Source organism: Ursus arctos, unplaced genomic scaffold (assembly GCF_023065955.2).
Source record: "Ursus arctos isolate Adak ecotype North America unplaced genomic scaffold, UrsArc2.0 scaffold_19, whole genome shotgun sequence".
NCBI lineage: Eukaryota > Metazoa > Chordata > Mammalia > Carnivora > Ursidae > Ursus > Ursus arctos.
The window spans coordinates 48,586,546-48,608,205 of NW_026622863.1; the positions used below are offsets into that span (position 1 = coordinate 48,586,546).

The 21,660-nt window shown below is 58.3% G+C and overlaps 1 protein-coding gene across 2 annotated transcripts; it reads left to right on the forward strand.

Moving 5' to 3' along the window:
* Nucleotides 1-4: 4 nt before the first annotated feature.
* PPP5C (protein phosphatase 5 catalytic subunit) lies at nt 5-21,451 on the forward strand. 2 transcript variants are annotated; one of them, XM_026482000.4, is made up of 13 exons: nt 5-213; nt 6,110-6,351; nt 12,918-13,065; nt 13,786-13,907; nt 15,982-16,047; nt 16,375-16,473; nt 17,234-17,339; nt 18,110-18,252; nt 18,411-18,498; nt 19,298-19,338; nt 19,429-19,607; nt 20,672-20,753; nt 20,939-21,451. In XM_026482000.4, the coding sequence occupies exons 1-13, from the start codon at nt 93-95 to the stop codon at nt 20,999-21,001; spliced, it is 1,500 nt and encodes a 499-aa protein (XP_026337785.1). In that variant the 5' UTR covers nt 5-92; the 3' UTR covers nt 21,002-21,451. The 2 variants fall into 2 exon arrangements, with proteins under 2 accessions (XP_026337785.1, XP_057170491.1); XM_057314508.1 differs by having other exon boundaries at nt 20,672-21,451.
* The last annotated feature ends 209 nt before the right edge of the window (nt 21,452-21,660 follow it).

A 21,660-nucleotide genomic window follows, 5' to 3' on the forward strand; every position in this document is an offset into this window, starting at 1 on the left:
GCAGCAGCGGCAGCGGCAACTCGGCACTCCTTCGCGACGATTCGGCCGGGTGCCGCTGGCGGCCGTTGCCAGGGTGGGGGTCGCTTTGCGGCATGGCGATGGCGGAGGGCGAGCGGACTGAGTGTGCTGAGCCCCCCCGGGACGAGCCCCCAGCTGATGGCGCTCTGAAGCGGGCAGAGGAGCTCAAGACGGAAGCCAACGACTACTTTAAAGGTGAGCCCGCCCCGGAGGGGGCCAGAGAGGGTGGAGAGCGACCCAGGGCAAGGGGTGCCCGGCCCGCGCGGAACCATGGCAACGCGGAGCGGCAGCCTGGGCGCGGGGCAGACACTACCAAGTGACCCGGCGTGGGGAGGCCCAGGATGGGGCTACGAGAGGGCGACAGAGGGGGCTTCTGACAGAAGGGGTGATACCGAGAAGTGGCATTCGGAGCAGGTGCTACTAAGTGAGGAGACTGGGGAGGGCGCTACCAAGTGTGAGGCGGGAGGGGGACGGGAACGAGGGCATTTCCAAATGTGAGATCCTTGAGAGGTGCTAGCTATGGTGAGACCTGAAGAGGGCGCTGCCAAGTAGTGACAGGGGGCTGGAGAGTGATGGTGCTACCAAGTGGGGAGATCTGCGGTGGGTGGCACCAAGTGGGGCGTGGGGGGCACCGTCCCGATAGAGTAGGGAATTGTGGGGGGTGGGGAATAGATCATTAGGTGGGAGAGTAAGGAGATAGGAGATTTGGGGTTGCACGAGGAAAAGGGATGCGTGGGAGGCTCTGAGAGTAAAGGTGGGGAAATCCCAAGAATAGTATGACATAAGATCTTAGGAAAGAGTAAGATGTGGGGGGATTCATTCATTCACTAATTCAACATGTTTATTGAGCACTTGCTTTGTGCTAAGGACTGTGCTAGACTCTGGGGATATAGGAGTGAATGAGGCAGATGTGGCCCAACCCTTTTATAGCATGTAATTTAGCAGGAGAATCAGACATTGAGTAAAAACACAAGAAATAAAAAAAAATACTTAGAAGTTGTGAGGAATGCTTTGAAAAAAAAAAAAAACCCCACAGGGTGTGAAGTAGAGAGCAAGGGCTGGAGGCTACTTTAGAAAGCGTGGTCAGGGAAGGCATTTGAGTGGAGAAGAATCGCAAAGGAGTGTTCCAGGTGGGTGCGGCCACATGTGCAAAGGCCCTGAGGTAGGAAATGATAGACTGGCACGGCTGAAACTTTAGCAAGTTAGCAGGGAGACTGATACAAGATGAGTTTAGAACAGGGGCCAGACCAGGTAGGGTTTCCATAAGTCGCTGCAAAACTAGTTTGGATTTTATTCCAAGAGGAGACATTGAGTAGATAGATGGGCCAATCTGGAGCTCCAAGGAGAGGAATTTGGGCACGGTCAGCCTATAAATGGAATAGAACACCTGGGAATGGATGAGGTCATACAGAGATAGGAGGGGCCAGAACCTTGAGGAGTTCTAATGTTTAGAAAAGAACAAGAGGTTGAGGAGGAGGAGTCAGTGAAGTGGAAGGAAAGTTGGGAAAGGTGTCAGGAAAGATGAGAGAAGAGAGTGCTTCTAGGAGAGGGCTCTGCCTTGGGTCGGGTGCTGCCAGGGTGAGCACTGAGCATTGAACAATGGATTTGGCTCCATGAATGTTGGTGATAGCCTTAACAAGGGCAGTTTACAAGAGCTGTTTGTGGGGAACAATGAAGGTGGTAGTCAGCTAGGAGGACAACCAAGAGTGGACAGGAAGTGAGGAAGTGGAGACAGCAAATGTTGACAAAGTGGTTTGAGTATTTTGGTCCTAAAAAGGAGTGGAGAAATGGGGAGGGGGAGCTGCTTTTTTTTTTTTTTTTTTTTTTAAAAGGATGGAAGAGTCCAAGAGCCTGGTCCGATAGAGAACTGGAATTGATCCTGCAGGAGAGACGGGAGAAGGGAGCAGGGGAGTAATCTAGAACCTTAGCAGCCTTCAGTTGGTCTTCAGTGGGAGCACAGGGGGATTCAGAGTGGGAACATTTGGTCAAGCTACAGCAACAAGGAGGTGGGTCCAGTGAGGGATGAGGCTGGAGGTGGAGCCTTGGAGGCCGGGTCAGGGAGTATGGATGTCATCCTCAGAGTGGTGGGGAGGCATGGTAAGATCCCCCAGCCTCCTGGCTGAGATTGGATGCAGGGCAGAGCTAGAGCCAGGAAGGAGACCAGGATAGTGGACGGGTGAGAGGTTTTGGCATTGCTGACCGGAGACAGAAACCAACTCAAGAAATGTTTCGGAGAGGAAATGAGGGCTGGAGAGAGGGAGGAGGGAATGCCAGGCAGAAAGAACAGGATGGCAAAGGCCTATCCTGGCAAAGATGAGCAGAGCCTGGCACCGAGGAAGTGAGTGGGGCTGGAGTGTAAGAGGCAAGGGAGGAGCCTGAGCTTTCTGCTGTGGACTCTGGGCAGCCATGGATAGTTCTGAGAAAGGGAAGGTCAGGATCAGGTTTGTGCTTTAGCCAGACCCCTGCAGAGGGGCAGGACTGGAGGCTGGGAGAGCAAGGAGGAGGCTGAGGCAGGAACCTGGGCTGAACAGGATGAAGGCCAGACCCGGGCAGGGCGGGGCCGTAGGGATGGAAGTGGATGAATAGAGCTGAGATGTTCAGGAGGCTGACTTGACAGAACGTGGCCACTGCCTTGCTTTGGGGGGTTGAAGGATCAGGAGCCGTGTGCAGGACAAGGCACGGTCTCCAGCTCGGGGATGGCGACGAAGGTGGGGCTGTCCCTGAAATGGGGCTGGGGAAGAGCAGCAAGTATGAGGGTTGATGCTGAGGCGAGGTAAGAATTCTGGGAAACGGTAAGCCATTGGGGGGGGGGCTGCCCCCCAGGACCTGGGCACTCAGAACCCCTGAGGCTGGGCAGGCATCCAGAGGTGGTCGCATTGAGCTGGCACAGAGGAGAAAGCTCCTGGTCCAGGCCCCTCACTGTCTGGCAGGCAGTGGCAGGCACAGAGCCCCAGCCTCGGGGGCTGTGGGAATAACAATAAAAAGAATAATTACAGCTCTCCTTAATTGAGCCCCTGTGGTGGCCAGGTACACCACTTTGCTTAATCTTCCCCGCGGCACTGGGAGGTGGGTAGGAGCAGCCCTGTTTGTTTTACAGAGGAAGCTGAGGCTCAGAGAAGTGAAACTGCTTGCCCAAGGTCAGAGTGTGAGCAGCAGAGCCCGGATATCCCCCTTCCTCACCACGTGCTTGGCTCCCGTGTTCAGAGTCCTTACCTGGAGCCTGCAGGGGGAAGAAGCCGGCTCCCCCCCCCTCATGGCTGGATCCCCTCTGTGAGCTCAGAGCCTGGTCCCCGATGTTGCTCTGCTCTCTTCCCCTCTCTCTGGGCCTCATTGCCCCCCTTCTGTAAAATGGGAGGGGTTGTATTTAACCCTCAAAGAGGCCTTCGGTCTAAGACTTTTGTAGACATGGCTAAGACTTCAGGCTGCCTGGATCCAAATCTTGTTTCTTTTTCCTACCTGCTGTGTGACCCCCCCAGGCAAATGATTTAACCTCTCTGTGCCTTTGTGTCCTCCTCTCTAAAATAGGGACTGTCTCGAGTGTTAGATGCACCCGTATTTGTGAAGTAGATAGAACAGGGCAGGATACAGTGTTGTCGGGTAGATGCGTGAAGTACAGTCCCCTTCCATTTCCTCTGCCTGGTTCTCTTCTTTGGTTAGTCATGTATTCACTTCTTTTGCAAGTATCTGCTGATGGCTTTCTCTGCTGTAGCCACATTCCATATGAGAGTTTATTTAGCCCTTACAGCTCGAGGAGGCAGGGCATGGCCGGTCATGATTCCTGCGTTTTCAGATGAGCCAGCGGAGATGCAGGGAGGGAAGGCTGTTTGCCTGAGGCCTCATGGTCAGCATCTGCAGAGCCAGGTGTCAGGCTCGGAGACACCAGGCTCCCCACCCCAGGCCAAAGGCCACTTGAGTAACACCTCAGCCGTCGAGAGAGCTGGCCAGCTCGCCTCTGGAATGCAGCCAGGAGGCTGGAGGTAGTCCTCGAAGGTGCTGGCATTCCAGGGAGGGTCCATCAGACTTAGGCTGGCTGGTTCTGCCCTTGCTCGTTTCTGGGAAGTCCTGGGTCTGCTCTCCGGGGCTCCCAGTCCTGAAGAGACACACTCATACCTAACGGTGACAAACCTGGAACGAGGAGGGCTGGGGTAGGGTAGCCCGAAGGAGTGCCTGACTCAGCCTGGGGGTCGAGGAGGTCTTCCCGAAAGAGGGGATAGGGGAGCCATTTGAAAGATTGCCAGGTGTTAGGCTGCAGGGGGAGTTGTTATATTGTTCCTGGCCATTTCCTCAGGACCTGACTTCTCCTTTTCCTAGTATCAGTCTGTCTGTCTCTGTCTTCCTTCCTTCCTTTATTCATTGAAGAACTTTTCTTGGAACCTGGAACCCTCTTCTGTTTTCTTCACCTGACTCACTCTTTGTCACCCTTCAGGTCTCCTGCTGTGGTATCCTCTTGGTCTGTCCCTGTGCTAAACAGTCTGTGTCGTCAGTGCCTGGACTCTGTGTGTGTGTGTGTGTGTCCGTCCTCCTGGACTGTGAGCTCCAGAAGGGTAGGGCAGAGGGAGTACTGGGTCTTCAGACAGGGCAGGGCTTAGAGAAGTAAGACAGACGGGCCCTGGCCCTCACAGGGCTTAGGTTCAAATTGCGGGAATGGATTATAAGCAAACAAAACAAAGGAAAGCCATGGTTTATCCTTTGGCGCTGGAGAAAAGGTGGGAGTTAGAGCAAGACTTCCATTTTAGGCCGAGTGCTAAGAGAAGGAGTCTCAAACTCAGGTGCAGAGGGGGTACGTAAGTTACCCAAAGGCACCGGCAAATAAGAGGTGGAGCCAGGGATTTGGTCCAGGCCCCCCGCCTTTGTGCTAGGCTCCCTCTCAGGGGCCACCCGGCATGGAGAGTAAGAATGGGAGTGTGTGGGTCTCATTCCTGCTTACCACTTGCTTTGTGACCTCAAGCATGGGCTTTTCCTCATTGAGCCTCAGTACCCTCATCTGGAAAATGGGGCTAATGCAGCTGTCCTCGGGGGTATTGTGAGGGTTCAGGGAAGGGATTCATGTACCAAGAGCCCCACATGGCACTTGGCACGTCATGGTGCCCCAAATCAGGCAAGCCTTAGCCTCCTGCCGATCGAATGGGCCCATGGGAGGGGTCCAAGCCTGGCTCTGCAGATACAGACTGGGTGTCTGACCTTGAACAAGACCTCCGTGGCTCATCTGTAAATTGAGCACCAGACGGTGCCTATGCCATGGAGATGTGAGGATTCCATGGGTCAAGATGTAAAGTGCAGGGCACAGCCATAGCTCATTTCAAATAAAATGAACCTTTTCTCCGTGGCCAGGTGACACATCCTGCTGCTCTACACTTAGAACCTCAGTGTCCACACCGTGCTGTGGCCTTCGGGATCTGTCTCGCTAGCCTCCCTGCCCTTACCCCCTTCCATCCTCCCGCTCCTCCACCCCAGCCACACCAGCCTCTCATTAGTCTTGGAACACAAGGCTTGTGCTGGCAGCACACCCCTTCCCTCTCCGCCCCAGGGCCTTTGCACCTCCTGTTCCTTCTGTTGGAAATGCTTTTTCTCTTCTCCAGTTTGTTGCTGCTTTTGGGTCTCTGCTGGTATGTCCCCTTCTCCTTGAGGCCTAAGTAGATTCCTTCTCCTTTCCCACTTCCTATTCTCCTGTTGGGCCCCCTCTTTGGGCTTGTTTACTTGCTTTGCTGGACAACCAAGGGCAGACTCACATCTGCTGATTCACAACATCTGAGCTCTGGTACTCAAATATATCTTCTCCGGGCCATGGGACTGGAGGAAGACCCTCCTGAAGTTCTGGAAGAAGTACCGCCCAGGTTGGGGCCTTAAGGGGCAATGGCTGGGTGGGTGTGTGGAGGTGACTTTGAGTCCTGGGGATTTGAACCTGAGGAGACAAAGTGTGGGACACTTGGGACAGGGAAGAGGAGACAGGCTGAGTAGACATTTCTGAGCTCAGCTGCGGACCTCGGTTTCCCCATCAGTGAACGGGAAGACTGGGCCAGTACCCAGCCTAGGGCCCATTCTTACTGGGTGGCAGCAGCCCTGCCTCATGCCATCTCCTCCATCTCCACAGCCAAGGACTACGAGAATGCGATCAAATTCTACAGCCAGGCCATCGAGCTGAACCCCAGCAATGCCATCTACTATGGCAACCGCAGCCTGGCCTACCTGCGCACCGAGTGCTATGGCTACGCGCTGGCCGACGCCACACGGGCCATTGAGATCGACAAGAAGTACATTAAGGGCTACTACCGCCGGGCCGCCAGCAACATGGCACTGGGCAAGTTCCGGGCCGCCCTACGTGACTACGAGACGGTGAGCTGGGCCTCGGGGAGTGGGCCGCCTCCCGGCACCTGAGCCCGGTGGATGCCACCTAGGGCCAGATGTGGCGGCCCGGGGAAGGACGGCCTCAGGGTGTGTGGCTGGCGGGGGGGAGGATGCCAGGAGGCCATCTGCACGTTCATCTACCCTTCACCCATCCGACAGATAAATGCCCGAGAGGCCCCTTGGCCTGGAGCACACTTTGTGGGTTCACATCCCAGGTGTGCCATCCCTTGCTTGGTGACCCTGGACAAGTTACCTGGCTCTCTGTGGCTCCTGCTCCACAGCATGAAATGGGGAGAACACCAAGAGCTGCCTCTAAAGGCTGCCATGAAGAATAAACGAGTCTCTGCTTTTCAGGCGTTCAGACCAGTGCCTGGCCCGTGCCCTGTGACAACGCACTGCTGGGGTTTTTGTCACTCTTGGTGACCACGGGCCACACAACCCGTCTTCCAGTGGAGCTCTAGTTTGGAGGAAGGCAAAACCCAAACCCATAACCTAGAGTAGGCAGTCATTGCGGGCGAGGACATGTGCTTGGAAGAATGCAGAACAGGCCCATATGCTGTAGAGGGCAGCAGACGGGGCATGTGTCGTGATGAGGAGATGAGGGAGGGGACCTAGAGCCCGGCAAGTCCCTAGTTCACCCACTCATCTGCCACTCCCATCCCCGTGATTTGCTCTGATGGTCACCATAGGAGGGAGGACATCAGGGCACATGCGTTCCTGCCAGGCCTGTCCCGTGCCCTCCCTGCGGACTGGTGGAACGATTCATTGTGGCAGCCCTGTGGGGGGGTCCGGTAATTAACCCCGTTGTGCAGATGAGGAGTCTGAGGCCCAGGGAGTTAAGTCACTGTCAACATGTGGCTGGCAAGCGGCAGAGCTGGGATTTGAACCCCCAGCACCTGTGTCCTGCTTCAGAGACCCTAAGAGGAGGGGTTGGCTTGTTCTGTTCATTGGGTCATTACTTGGCACCAACAGGGGCTCAGTCAGAATGTGTTGCATTACTATTCTGCCTCTCCCATAGGCCCCCGTCCTCCCTCCTTTTGTCTCATTCACCACCGGGCTCTGAGCAGCTTCTGTTGTGCGGCGAGGGGTGCCTAGGGGGCTGAGAGCCACACACTGCAGTGGGAGGGAGTGGCTGCTGGCCTGGGGTGGAGGGTGGGTTTCAGGCCAAGTGAAGTCTTGAGCCAAGCCCTCGGCCAGGGGACACCTGTGTCAGGGTGGGGGCAGGGGCATGGAGGAGGCGGTGATTTAGAGACTGGGAGGCAAAATGGAGGAGGGAGCGGGGTGACACCTGGGAGGATGGGGGAAGGAACAGCAGGACAGTCCTTAGGAGCTTCAGGTCCCAAGCTGTTCCCCAACCTGACCTCCCCTTACTGTCCCCTGGTGTGCTCATCATAGCAGCGAGAGGAGTGGCCACCACCGGGGTGGCTGTGGTGTGAGTAGAGGTCATTGGGGCGAAGGGTCCATTAATGAGTAACCCAGGAGGGCCCTTGGGCTTGGAGGGGAGCAGGGTGTTTCTGCAGGGCTCCCAGTGCAGGGAGAGGCCTAGAGGAGACGGGGCAGGGCAGAGGGCCGACGAGCTGAGCACAGCTCCGTGGCAGGGTCTTCACCATGCCTGGAGCTGTAGGACAGCCTTTCCCGGGTAAAGACCCCTTCTGCTCACGGCTCTGGCCCCCGGTCAGGCAGCAGCCTAACCGCACCTACTGCATGGGGCTGAGACGGTCGGCTCCAGCCATGTTGCGGGCTTAATCACATCTGAACGTCTTCCCAGGCCTTTGGGATGCCGTGGAAGGCTGGTGGCAGGGGTCCACAGCCCTTCGGGAACGAACCTGAGGTCAGACCACACTCAGCATTTAAATTGTCACAGCCTATTTCCCTGTGGAGGCTTCGCCAGGAGCAGCGGGGAGTCCCCACGTGAGCCCAGGATCCTTGCCCGTGTGGGTCCCCCCCAGGCCTTCACGCTGTCCGCTTCTCCACTCCGACACGTTTCGTCAGGCTGTGTGAGCAGCGGGCAGCTCCCCCTCCAGAGTCCCTACCTGCTGCCCTCCCCCCTTCCAGAGGTGCCTTGAGACCCGCTAGAGCTTCCGGCCCCGTCTTAGATCGCGGCTCCCGTGGAGGCAGGGCCAAGATGTGACCGGGCCTGGATGAACACAGGCCTGAGGCTCTGCCTTTAGTTGAAGGGTCTTTGCTTTCTTGGCCTTAGTGTCCTCATCTGCACGCTCACTGTGGGCCTCGCTCTGTTGTGAGCTCTTTACACGAGTGGGCTCAGTCCATCGTACAGGCAGGCAGGAGAGGTCCGGCGGGGGAAACCCCTCCTCCAGGGTCTCCTGGCAGAGTTGGGCCTGGACCCTGGAGTCCCGTCTTGGGACTGTTAGTGGGCCGTGAAGTCGGTTTAGTGGTTTGACACCAACACCTCTGTCTTCCTCAGACTAGAGAAGAAGAAAGCAGTTCGTCTGGAGGAAGTGTGTACGTGAGAAAATGTTTCTCATGTATGTGAATATGGGCGTGTGGTGTAAAACGTATCTTTCGTTACCGTGAGTCATAATCAGAGGCCTCAAGGTCACTAATGTAGGAGTTGGCGCTGGCAGCACAATCGGGACACCCAGCCGTGGGCTGGGCAGCTCGGGGTGCTTGGCTTTCTGCCCTCAGCGTCCGCATCCGTACAAGGGGGAGAACACGGGGGCCTGCCTCAGAGTGTTCTTGCGAGGAATACATGAGGCTAGTCCGTTGAGAGTGGGGCCTGCCCCCACTTAGCACTCACTGCCGTTTCTCCGGGGGGGGATGCCTGGGGGGAGAGCCCGTGGCCTCTCCAGGGGCCTCAGTAGGAACTGGTCTCCCTTTTCCGTGTGTCCACGTTGAACCCCATCCCCCCATCCCTCTCACCTCCAAGTTAATCCTTTCAGAGGGACCCTTGCTCCAGGATTCCTTGTCCCTTTTTTGGGGTCCTCTTCTCAGAGGACCCCTCCGCCCCTGCCCTGTTCTTTCCTGTTTGTGGTTGGAACGTCGCTGGTCATTTGGGCCCAAGCTGGATCCAGGGGGCTCCTTCTGCGCTCCCCACCTCAGGTTTTGGAGGTTTGGTTTATAATAGGGTTTGCATTTGGGTTTCTTCTTCCAGCATCGTCCAGCCTCGCAAGCCCGCACAGCGCCCGTACACGTAAGGAACGGCTACCCCCATGGTTCCAGAAGTAGCTGTAGCTGATGCGTCATACGGCACTCACCATGGGCCGGGCGTGACGGTGACCCTCGTGCCCTAGTAGCTGGTAGTCTTCACACCAACCCTGGGCCATGGGGCCTGTCCTTATCCCCGATTTACAGATGAAGAAACTGAGGCCCAGGTTGTGGTTCGCTCCCTCGAGGTCCCACAGCCAGGAAGTGACAGGCTGGTACCCGAGTCAGGCTCCTGACCACCGGCCGTACGCAGCGGACAGGGCGTCTCGGCACAGCTAAATTAAATCACTAGAGTGTCTCACCCTGGAGGGTGACAACTCTGCTGTCATGCTTGAGACTGTCACTGTGTGGTGCCTGCCCCAGACCCGGCTCCCCTCCCACTGTCTGTGTGCCTCGGACAGGCCTGGCCGCTGTCCAGGCCGCATCTCGTCATGCTTGTAGGCAAGTTTGGGCAACTCGTTTGGTGGCCAAATCTGACCCGAACTTACGAGAGGCCATCGACGGTCTCGATGCCTCCACTGGGGTGACCAGAGGTTCTGCTGCCGCAGCGGGATACTGTAAGTACCCGTGCCACTCAGACCTCCTGGGGGCGTTGCGTCCCCTGTGGCATTGCCCAGTCACCACACACAGGCGGCCCCCACGGCGTCACATTAGGGCTCGTGAACCCGGGTTACTGTTCCATCAGTTTGAGCATCGTGTCTTGCCCGTGAGCGCTCCCAGCTGAATGGCTCTTGTCGAAACTGCTTCTCTGGGGCATGGTGACTTCACGTGGGCTGTGAGAAGTGAAGAGTGAGAGCATGCTCCGGTTTCCCCGGTAACCACATAGACGCCATATGGGGTCGGGATCCGGACCATGATACAGCCCACATACGACTTTCTGAAGACAAGTCCAGCATTGAGTTCTGACTCGCCAGGCCCCTCCAGTCTGGAGCAAATGACCTTCCCCCAGAGCAGGGGGGCCCAGCAGGGCCACTTCCCCCTTCCCAGCCTGTAGTGAGTTGTAGTGAGTCGTAGTGGCAGGCGCCACCGCTGCCAGGTCTGGATGAGCACTCGCTGGCTGCCAGTCCCCGACAGGCCATCCTCCGGGGTGCTGGCACCCTGCCCTCTTCCTAGGAGCTGAGGGGGGCTCAGGACGGGGACGGTTGGCAGTGGGGAGGGGGCACCGCCCAGCGTGTGTGGTGGAAGGCAAGATCCTAGGCAGGGAGAAGACGGAATCCTGGCTTCTCGGGCCTCAGTTTCTCTACCTCATGTCTCTGAGCCTCAGTTTCCTTATCCGTCAAGTGGGGATTGTGGTAACACCCAACAGAGCTGCTTGGAGGATAAAACGAGCAGGTTCAGTGCATACGACGACACCAGACGCATGGTGAGCGCTCTGAAAACGAGCCGTGTGTTGTTACTGCTCCTCTTTTCCCGGCCTTGCTAGTGTTCGTCCCCATCCTCCACCTGCCCTGGGGGCTCTGAGAACAGGGGACTGGCCGGAGGAAATGCTCAGTGGTTCATCCTTCCTCTGGGACATAGCCGCAGCCTCACCCTCGTGGGGCCACCTTCCAGCGGGGAGACACTCACCTTCAGCCGTGCTTAGGGCTGGGGCAGGTGAGCCCCAGGGCTTGTGGGAGCACAGAGGGATGCCTGACCCAGCCTGGGGGGTGGGGATGCTCCCGGAGGAGGGGACAGTGGCTCTGACAGCTGGAGGAGGAGGAGCTAGAAAGAGTTGGAGGTGGAAATGAGGTGTTCTAGGCCTGGGGCAGCCTGTGCAAGGTGACGGGAGCTGGCACATGGGACTTGCGGGTTTGGTCTGGCTGGGCTGTGCTGGGCAAACAGAAAGCAGAGGGGTGGGCAGGCCCGTGTGGGCCAGGCCGAGTGGCGGTTTGGACTTGATCCCAGGGTGTGGACTCATACCCTCTCCCTGTTGGGAAGGACTCCAGGGGATGTCTGGGGCCGCCTCCCTCCCGAGCCTCACACCACACCCACACCCCAGGTGGAGCCTCCTGGCAGGCCGCCCGAGCCCGAGCCTGCCCAGACAGGGAGGAAGCCAGCGCCTGCCACGCCCCAGCTTCCTGCCATCTCCTGGGTCTGCGCACCAGGGAGGAGCCCCCATGATCCGCGGGGGTTAGCAAGTGCCTCTGCACAGGCTTCTGACTCCTGCTGCCAGCCTTTCCCCAGGGGTGGTGGCATCCCCGCACTTGAGGGCCAGCTCTGGGACCTACTCCTCGGGCAACCCACAGTGTGGGCAGGTCAGTCAGGGTCCACTCATAGCAATTACAATTACAGATAAGGAAACTGAGGCACGGGGGGCGTGGCGGTAATGTTCTCGCTGAAGGTGAGGCAGTAAGGAAGTGGCAGAGCCCTCTCTGCTTCCGAACCGGGAAGATCAGAGTTTGTAGAAGGCGGGGGGGGGGGGGGGGGACGGGCTCCTTTTATTGAGAACTTACTGTGCCTCCAAGTCACAGGCCTGGTGCTTGTTTGCATGTGAGCCCATTTCAAGCACAGCGGCCCGTGAAAGGGCCATGAGGTGCAGCCACCGCCTGTGCGGACTTTGCTCCTGCCGGCACCGCTGCGCACGCTCTGTGCAAGTTCGCTGCCGGGATGCCCACAGCCGCCCTCGGAGGCTCAGGCTCTGACCACTTCCCTCCCGCAGAGACGCTGCCCCGCGGTTACTCGGCTGAGGACTGCTGGAGCTGGGGTTTGAACCCAGGCGGCCTGCCTCTGTCCACAGTCTCTGCTGCCTTTCAGAGTTGGAGACCGAGGGGACACCTTTGTTCGTTACTTGTGCTTCCCCACGGCCCTGCCAGTGGAGCCTGTCATATGTGACCCCCCCACTTTTATAGATGAGAAAATGGAGGCCCAGGGAGTCCAGGTTATCCAGCAGGGCATTGGTTCTGTTGAGTCTGGACTGTTCCTTGTGACTGTGGACCCAGCCCACCCTTTCCTCTGCATCCCACCCCCCCTTGGTATTGACCATCACGTCAGTAGAGCAAGCCTCAGCCTGCTGGGGTCCCCACAAGGAGCTCCAAGCGGAGCACGTGCTCTGAAGCTGGGAGACTTACTCTAACGACAGAGCTAGGATTTTTGTAAGAAATCCCGCTTGCTTGGGTTAACAGTGTTTACCAAACCTCAGGACAGGCCTGTGTGGGCAGCTCTCCTTGCCCAGTTTTGGGCAATGGGATGCACAGACTGTTGTGTGGAGGTGAGAAAGTGCAGGGTCGCGCCGCTAGTGCCTGGAGGCCAGTGGTCTGGCTTCCAGGTTCGTGGCGCCCAGGGCCAGGCAGACCCAGCGCAGCCGTGGCGTTCCCTCTTCTGCCTGCTCCTTTGTCCCAAGCCGGCTGTGCCTGGGCATTGATGCCTCTTTCCTTCCTTCCTCCCCTCCGTCCCTCTGCCCACCTGCCCAGGTGGTGAAGGTGAAGCCCCACGACAAGGATGCCAAAATGAAGTACCAGGAGTGCAACAAGATCGTGAAGCAGAAGGCCTTTGAGCGGGCCATTGCAGGCGATGAACACAAGCGTTCCGTGGTGGACTCGCTGGACATCGAGAGCATGAGTGAGTCAAGCCTGGGTGCCCCACCACGCCCAGCCCCGAACATTCCACATCCTTGCATGGGCCCTCTCCATTCCCCACGCGCACTGGGGAGTGGCGGTGGGGGCAGCCTTGGGTCCCGGTCCCCCGGCCGCTGTCTGTTGCTCCTCTGACTGCGTTCCTAGGAACCCCACGGTCCCACGCTGGGGCTCGCATTCCCCAGGTCGGGCGAGGTGGGTGAGCCCCTCCTACCCCCCACCGGGGCCTAGCTCCCTACCTGCATCTGTACCGCCCAGTGCAGCCCTCTGGGGCCTCCCTGTGGGGTTTGTCTAGGTCCTCCAGGTCATTCAGTCCTTCGTGCCACAGATAATTCCTGAGCACCTGCTATGTGCCAAACCCTGTTCCAGGCACTGGGGATGCAGCTGAGAATAAAATAGTCTCTCTCTCATCGAGCTGATGCCCTGGTAGGGAGAGAGATGCTTAACAAGTCAACAAATGAATTAGCTCTGCTAAGTGCTGTCAAACCAAGGAGGCAGCGGGAAAGAGGGTGCTGGAAGAGGGGGCCCACTGGACAGAGAGGTCAGCAGAGCTGGCCCGAACAGGAGGAGCGGGCAGGGAAAGGACCTAGCTGGGGAGCAGGACCTTCTCCCTCCACCTTCCTCTCGCCCTGTGCCCGGTAGCCAGCCACCCCCCGTGGTGGCTGTGGCCACTGACTCTCGCCCCTGCTCCCCATTCGCACACCAGCCATCGAGGACGAGTACAGCGGGCCCAAGCTCGAGGATGGCAAAGTGACAATCACCTTCATGAAGGAGCTCATGCAGTGGTACAAGGACCAGAAGAAGCTGCACCGGAAATGCGCCTACCAGGTAACGCACCTGTCAGGTGCTGCAGGCACCTGGGAGCCCTGGAGAGCCATCGAGGCGCTGGCCGCGCCCAGATGCCGCCCCGAAGGCAGGTCAGGGGGAGGGGCGGCCCCCATGCCGAGCACTGCGCAGAGGAGGCTTTATTTCTGACGCTGCGCTTTCGCTTCTGGCATTTCCATCTAGTTCCTTTTATTAATAGTTTTCATCTCCCTGCCCCATATGTTCCTGCATGTTGTCTTTTCCACTAGATATTTTACACATTTATCATAGTTATTTTAAAGTCTCTGGTGATTCCACCATCTGGGTCATCTCTGGGTCTACTTCTGTTGTCTGTTCTTCGTGTGTCTCATCGTTTTTTATCGTCTGCCAGACATTTTGTGTAAAAGAACAGTAGGGACTGAGCTAAGTAAGAGCCCTGCGCGAAAATGGCAGCCCTGGCTCCCGCCAGGCCTCCGGCGTGAGGGGCCCTGCCCGTCCCATCTGCTGCTGCGCACAGCTCTTGCTGGAGTTCTCCCCTGGCTCGCGGTGTTTTCAGACTGGAGTCAGCCCTGGCAGGATCCCAGGGATGTCTTTATGTTGTAACGTCTCCAGCTTCTGGAACTGTGGGAGCGCTCTCTGATGGTCAGCCCCATGGCCAGATTTTCGGGCTGCTGAGGGAGTTCTGTACCCCCACTCTGGTGCCTCGGGAGGCCACACACACACACACACACACACACACACACACACACACACATACACACATCTCGCTTTCTGCGACGGCAGCGTGAGCAGGTTGGCAGGTGAGAGCAGAGGCGTACGGTGGCGGGGGCTGCTCTGGGCTCTCCGCCGTCACCAGCCCACACCCGGCCGAGCGCTTTGCTGGCCACCTTCACCTTGGGCCTCGCGGAACCTCTTGGCCTCCGGCCCTCCTGCCGTGCGGCTGGGAAGCCCCAAGGAAAGGCCTGTCGCTGCTACAGTTGATGGATTTAGCTTTCTTTGCGAGCACCCTCGGCTCTCCATTGGTTTTCATGAGATTCTATTTTGTGGGTTTGGGGCTTGTTGTCATTAGGGCAAGAGTGACAGTCTTTTATAACCTCCATTCCGACCAGATGTGGACATCTTCTACTTTTTTTTTTTTTTTTTAATACTTTGGTCCCCCCCCCAACTTTTTATTTTGAAAATTGTCAAAGCTACAGAAACATCGAAAGAACAGTACAGCTAACATCCATGCCCCCTCACCCAGATGCGCCCGTTGTTAACATTTTGACACATTTATCTTCACTTTTTACACACATGTGTGTGCGTGCATACACACTGTGGTCTTTCTTTCCTCATTTCTTTTCCTGAACCAGAAAGACATTGCATCATTACCTGTATCTCCTAAAAACAGGACATTCTCCTGTATGACCACAGTTTGGGTGTCTCCCCTTAGAAATTAATACTGCCTGATGCAAACAGTCCACAGGCCGTCTGCAAAATCTGGAAACATTGTCAAATATATATGACAACGTCGAGGTCATCTTCGGTCTTCTCTTAGCAAAAACTAGTATTATTTACATTTCCAGACAGATACTTTAGTTTCCCCTAGTTCTCCCAAAAACGTCCTTTGTAGCTATTTTGCGGTTTTGTTTTTTGCGTTTGTTTGTTTTAAAAATCCAGAATCCGTTGAAAGATTAAATGTTGCGTTTTTATCTTCTTTCATCTAGAACAGTCTCATGCCCTTTCGGGGAGACTCTTCCATGACACATGTAGACACGTCCAGACCAGTTGTGTTAGAAAATGTTCCAAATCTGGATTCACCCATGTTTCTTCATGATGCTGATTATTTTTAGGGGAACCCAGAATCTCGGTTTTCACGTGAAATAATCCCGGTGTTGAAATGCCACAGAGGCCGCTGGGGTCACAGCTTGGGGGCCGCCTGTGGCTCCTGCCAGCACTCACTCATCTGGCCTCCCCTGCCCATTCATTCCTCTCCCCTCCCGGCCTCTCCCTCACCCTCCATGCAGCAGTGTCTCCTGGTCAGCCCAGGCTCCCCGGGGCTCAGAATGGGCGGCAGGCCCGCCCTCCAGCCTCTCTCACAGCCCGCCCTGCCTTCCAGATCCTGGTACAGGTCAAAGAGGCCCTCTCCAAGCTGAGCACGCTCGTGGAGACCACGCTCAAAGAGGTGCGCGCCGTGGGGCGGTGTGTGGATGGGCCAGGGGTGGGGGGCTTCCCGGCTGGGGAGGGGCTGTGGAGTTCAGAAAACTCACAGACCCACCTGGCTTGGTCTGCCTTTCCTCTCCCCCCCACCCCATGCCTCTCCCCCGGATGTCCCTCCCCTCTCCTGGCCTCCTGGTCTCTGTCCCACCCCCTTCATTTCTGTGTTCCCTGCCTATGTCTTTTGCATGCTTCTTCTCGGTCTGCCATGACCTCTTGCCCCTCCCCTCACCTCTGCCCCCTCCCCACGTCTCTCTCTGGGCCCCTCCCTCTCCGGTGGCCTCTTTTCTTCCAGACAGAGAAGATTACGGTGTGCGGGGACACTCATGGCCAGTTCTATGACCTCCTCAACATATTTGAGCTCAATGGTTTACCCTCGGAGACCAACCCCTATGTATCCTTCCTTAGAAGAGCACACCCTCCCTGTTCCTCCACTGGGCTTTGAGAGAGGCGCCCCCACCAGCGAGCAGAGCGTGGACCCGCAAAGGGAGAAGCTGGAGCAGTTGCTCGGGCACAGGGATGTGGGTGGAGTGGCCAGCAGGCACCAGATAGGCCGGGGCCCGTCCCCTCATGCTGTGTGACCTGGGCAGGTGGCTCAGTCTCTCTGGGCCCCAGCCTCTCCTCATCTTCAGATGAGGCTGCTGTTAAGAGCGCTACCTCTTCTCTCGGGCCTCAGAATTCCTCGTTTGCAAAATGGATGTCGTAGGGTCTGCCTCATCGGATCGTTGCAACAGTCGTGAAGAGGCGAGTGGCCCACAGTCAGAGCTGTATAAGTATTTGCTGAGGTTACGACCGTTGCTTGATAAATGGCGACCTCCAGGCCTGTGCAGTATTGGGTGGGAGGGTCTGTGTTCCGTGGCTTTAGGGCTTGTATTTCGGGGGGGGGGGGAAGCAGAGCAAGCTGACCACCCCATGTCCCCGTTCACCATCTGTTGCCAAGAAACAGGCGAGGTTGGGGATGTCAGCACTGTCCTGCTGAGCTCGGAGAGGCCCAGCTGCCAGGCCAGAGCCAAACAGCAAGGAGTGACAGCAGCACAGACCCCCAGCCCTGCTGACACCCCCACCCCTAGGGAGGAACTGGCAGGAGCTGTGGGACATGAAGAGTCTGGGGAAGAAGGCAATGCCCGCCCCCCTCGTTTTCCTTAGCAGAGCAGATATTTAATGGCGACTTTGTGGACCGCGGCTCCTTCTCCGTAGAAGTGATCCTCACCCTGTTTGGCTTTAAGCTCCTGTACCCAGATCACTTTCACCTACTTCGAGGTGAGCTGGGCGGCAGCAGGGTTTGGGGTCAATGTGGCCTTGTGCAAGATGAGCTCGCCAGGGAACCGGGGCCCGGGGGTGGGGGGTGGCTGTCCATGGAGAGATGGAGAGATGAGGAGGAGGGAGTGGGGGTGGTGGGCTGGGCTGGGGACTCCTGGGGGCCTGCCAGGTTTGTGGCTAGGTTCAGGGGGTTCACGCAGCAGTGCTTGGCCCGTGGTAGGTGCTCAGTAACCACGTGCTGCGGACTTCCCCGTAGGGGGTACTGAAGAACTGGCTCCGGCAGACGGGGCCTGGGCAGCTTCCTTGTCTCCCCCAGGCCCCAGGAGCCGCGGGCGGGAAGAACGAGGTTGTGCGGGGGAAGTTGGAGGCACAGCACAGGGCCAGCCCACAATAGGTGTTCCACAGTGGGCCTGTTTTTTTGTTAAGGCTTGCCCCCTCCTTGGTCCTTCTAGCCTGGAAGGCACGCAGCTTCTCCACACAGGAGCCCAGGGCCCGCAGGGGCAAGGGACACAGCCATGGTCGCTCGGGGCTGGACCAGGCCTGCGCCTTGGGGACTCACCCAACGTGTGCCTCTCAGACTGTTTTTTCCTCCAGAAAAGAGACTGAGAACAGTCTGCACCTCGTCGGGTTTCTGTGAGGGGCCAGCCAGCTGATGCGTGAATGTTGTTGGCTTGGGGCTGCCGGGCAGTCCACCCTGGGTTCCCGGACGTGGGCCCCGGGGGTGCCCAGGCAGGGGGTCTGAGGCTTCTCTCCATCCTGCTGCTGGCCAGGCAACCACGAGACGGACAACATGAACCAGATCTATGGCTTCGAGGGTGAGGTGAAGGCCAAATACACAGCCCAGATGTACGAACTCTTCAGCGAGGTGTTCGAGTGGCTCCCGCTGGCCCAGTGTATCAACGGCAAAGTGCTGGTGAGGGCGGCGCCAGGACCCTGCGGACCCCCCACCCCCACCCCGCACCCACGGGGACTGCATGTGGGCAGATGTGCTGATGAAGCAAGTCGGAGGGTTGGGGTGTGGCCGGCGCCTCCACTCACACAGCTGTCGCCCCCCCCCCCCCCGCACCCCAGATCATGCACGGGGGCTTGTTCAGTGAGGACGGCGTCACCCTAGACGATATCCGGAAGATCGAGCGGAACCGGCAGCCCCCAGATTCAGGTGACCGGGGCGGGCCGGGTGGCAGCCCCTTCCCTCCCAGGGCTGCAGCATCTCCAGCGGAGAGGGGTGGCCCTACCCCAGGTGGGCTTCCGTGTCCTCACCTGTAACTTGGGTTGGCGCACCTCCCTCACGGGCCTGTGCTGGCAAGGGAGCGTTCGTGTTCACCGCGGGGAGCGCGCACCGATCATGTACCTGTGAGTTCAGCCGCTGAGCCCGGAGAGCGGCATATCAGGGCTCCTGCTGTAGCCACGAGCACAGACAGAGAGTACTCACACATGCGCACGCACACACACAGCTGTGGGAAGTGTGGCACGGGGCCCAGAGGGGTGGCTGGGATGCCTAGGGACACCACGTTAGAGCTGGTGGGGAAGGAGGCACCTGCCTCACAGAAGAACGTCCCAGGCAAGCACAGGGGGTCCCACGTCAGGGTGAGCTTCGCAGGTGGGAGGAAGAGCTGGCAGGCCAGTGGTTTGGGGGTGAGCAGGGATGTTCTTTTTAAAGGGGTGGATGGGGCCAGACCCTGCAGAGCCTCACAGGCCTGGTGGATAGCATGAGCTTTGTCCCTAGGGCGGTGGGAGCTACAGCAGGCTCTGAGCAGCAGAGGGGTGTGATCTGAGCTGCGCTGTTAAAAGTTCCTCCCGTTGTGGGGCCAGAATACATTGAACGGGTCTGGAGGGGAGGTCATGGGGCTCAGAACCCCACTTCACGGGCCCCTGCTCAGGGATGCCCTGTCCAGCCCCCACCCCTACCGTGCCGTGGGGTGGGCCAGTCCCTGACGTGCCCTCTCCTCCCCTCCCAGGTCCCATGTGCGACCTGCTCTGGTCAGACCCACAGCCGCAGGTCAGTGTGCACAGGGCTGTGGCCGGCAGGTGTGGGCTGCGGGCAGAGAGGGGTGGGGCGGTCAGCACCCTGAGCTCCCTGTCTCCCCAGAACGGACGCTCGGTCAGCAAGCGGGGCGTGAGCTGCCAGTTTGGCCCTGATGTCACCAAGGCCTTCCTGGAGGAGAACCACCTGGACTACATCATCCGCAGCCACGAGGTCAAGGCCGAGGGCTACGAGGTGGCGCACGGCGGCCGCTGTGTCACCGTCTTCTCCGCCCCCAACTACTGGTGGGTCCCGCCTACCCCACTGGTCTGGGCTTCTCTTCCCCACCCACTGTTTTTTGTGCTGTGGGGTTTTTTTTGGTTTTTGTTTTCTTAACTTTATGATAAGAAAATGTCAAAGACAGGCAGGCATAGGTGAAATAGTGTAAGGAACGCCCGCGTGGCCGTCATTCAGGTCCGGCAGTTCCAACTCCCTGGGCTCTTTTAAAGCAAACCCCAGGCATCCCCTTTTTCATGTGCTGACACCCCCGTATGTTTCTGGAAGAAAGAACTCTCCTCTACACAAGCAGAACGCTGTCACGCTGTCAGGTGTCAGAAGAGGCCACCTGAACCCAGCACTCTCTTTCCTCGTCTTTCATGAATGTCTCTTTTCAGTTTGATGTCTTCCAAGTAGGACCCACATGAGGGCCACACTCCCAGTCTCCTTGTCTTCCAGTTCCCCGTCCCTCCTTCCCTGCTGCTTGCTGGGTTTTGGTTGAAGAAACCAGGCCCCCCGTCCTGCAGCTGCCTGTGCTCTGGTCCAGGCTGCCCGTATCCTCTGGGTGCCAAGCACCACGTTCCTCTGGCCCCTGTGTTTCCGGGCGCTGAGAGGCAGGGTGTGCTCAGATCAGAGTTCGGGTTTTGGCAAGAGCCCTGCTTCCATGGGGCCTCGTGTGCCCACTGCCTGTCGGGTCAGGAAGGCCCTCTGCTGGCCCCATCTGCACACCCCTTGCTCCCCCATCCCACCTTCACCCTCCTTCCCCTCATCCCCCCCCCCTCCTACCTGAGCCTCCGGGGTGGGGGGGGGGGCTCCTTTCCCCTGGATTCCTGCCTTTCCCGGGTTGGCCTCTTTCTCACTTCTGTGTCTCTTCGTCCATCTGTGTCTGTGACACTGCCTCTCCTGGCTCTCAGCATCTCTGTCCGTCTCTTTCTGTCAGTGTTTCTGATGGGCTCTGTCCGGCTCTCTCCCTCTTCTCTTGGACTTTCTGCCATCCAGCCTCCTTGGGTCTCTTCTCCACCGCCCCCCCAGCCCTTCCTTGCATTTCCCCCTGCCCCACCCCTGACAGGCCCCTCTGCCCCTGTCCCCACAGTGACCAGATGGGGAATAAAGCCTCCTACATCCACCTCCGGGGCTCCGACCTGCGGCCCCAGTTCCACCAGTTCACAGCAGTGGTGAGTCACGCGCACGGTCCCGTTCTCTGGTCTGGGCCTGGGGAGCACCAGGCTGAGAGGCCTAGTCAAGGGCAGGGCACGGTGCCCGACAGCTCTTGCGGGGAGGGCTGCTCTCTGCATCTGGTGCTCAGAGACTCCCTCTGAAGCTGCCCCATTTCTGTCTCCCTTGTCCTCTCGTTCCCCAGCCTCATCCCGACGTCAAGCCCATGGCCTACGCCAGCACGCTGCTGCAGTTAGGGATGATGTGAGGCGGCGCGTCCCAGGGCCTGCTCCCCATGTGACCCCAGGCCCGGCCCAGGGCAACATTGGACCCCCTTTTACTTTGTAAAGTTTGTATTTATTCCCCTTTAGGTTTGCAGAGGGGGTGGGGAGCTGACCAGAGTGTCTGCTCCCTGGAGAAAGAGAAAGGTGGAGAGGCTGGGGTTGGGGCACATCCGGGCATTGCGGAGGGAGGCCTAGCGGGTGGGGTGGGTGGGGCCCAGAGGCTTCCCCGCCTCCGTCGTTTGCATGGCCCCTCCCCCCTGAAGCAATAGGGCCCTGCCATAGGAAGACCCCCGGAAGGAGGGTCATCAGGGAGGCCTCGCCTGCATCCCCCTCCTGGCGGCCCCGAGACGGGGCGAGGCTGGGGCTCACCCCCTTCCCCAGCTATTTTATGTCTGTAATTAAATATGTTAAAATAAAGTCATTATTGTAAGTCAGCTGGTCTCAGACAGTGGAGCTGCTGGGATTGGGATGACTACAGCATCCGGAGGGGTAGTGGGGCCGCCAAGCCCCACACCCCTCTTCCATCTCCCGGGGGCTGGGCCGGCTGGATGGCTGGGCTCGGGGCTGACCAGCCAGGCTGCCCCAGTGTCTGCCCTTTCCGCGGGCACTGGAGGGAGAAGCCCCAGCCGCGGCCCGGGGCGCA

Excerpts from the sequence above, each read along its gene's own strand:
- PPP5C (XM_057314508.1), top strand. The coding sequence starts at position 93 with ATGGCGATGGCGGAGGGCGAGCGGACTGAGTGTGCTGAGCCCCCCCGG. Across the intron at positions 214-6,109 it reads AGCCAACGACTACTTTAAAG|CCAAGGACTACGAGAATGCG; the intron begins GTGAGCCCGCCC and ends CCATCTCCACAG. Across the intron at positions 16,048-16,374 it reads TGGAGACCACGCTCAAAGAG|ACAGAGAAGATTACGGTGTG; the intron begins GTGCGCGCCGTG and ends CTTTTCTTCCAG.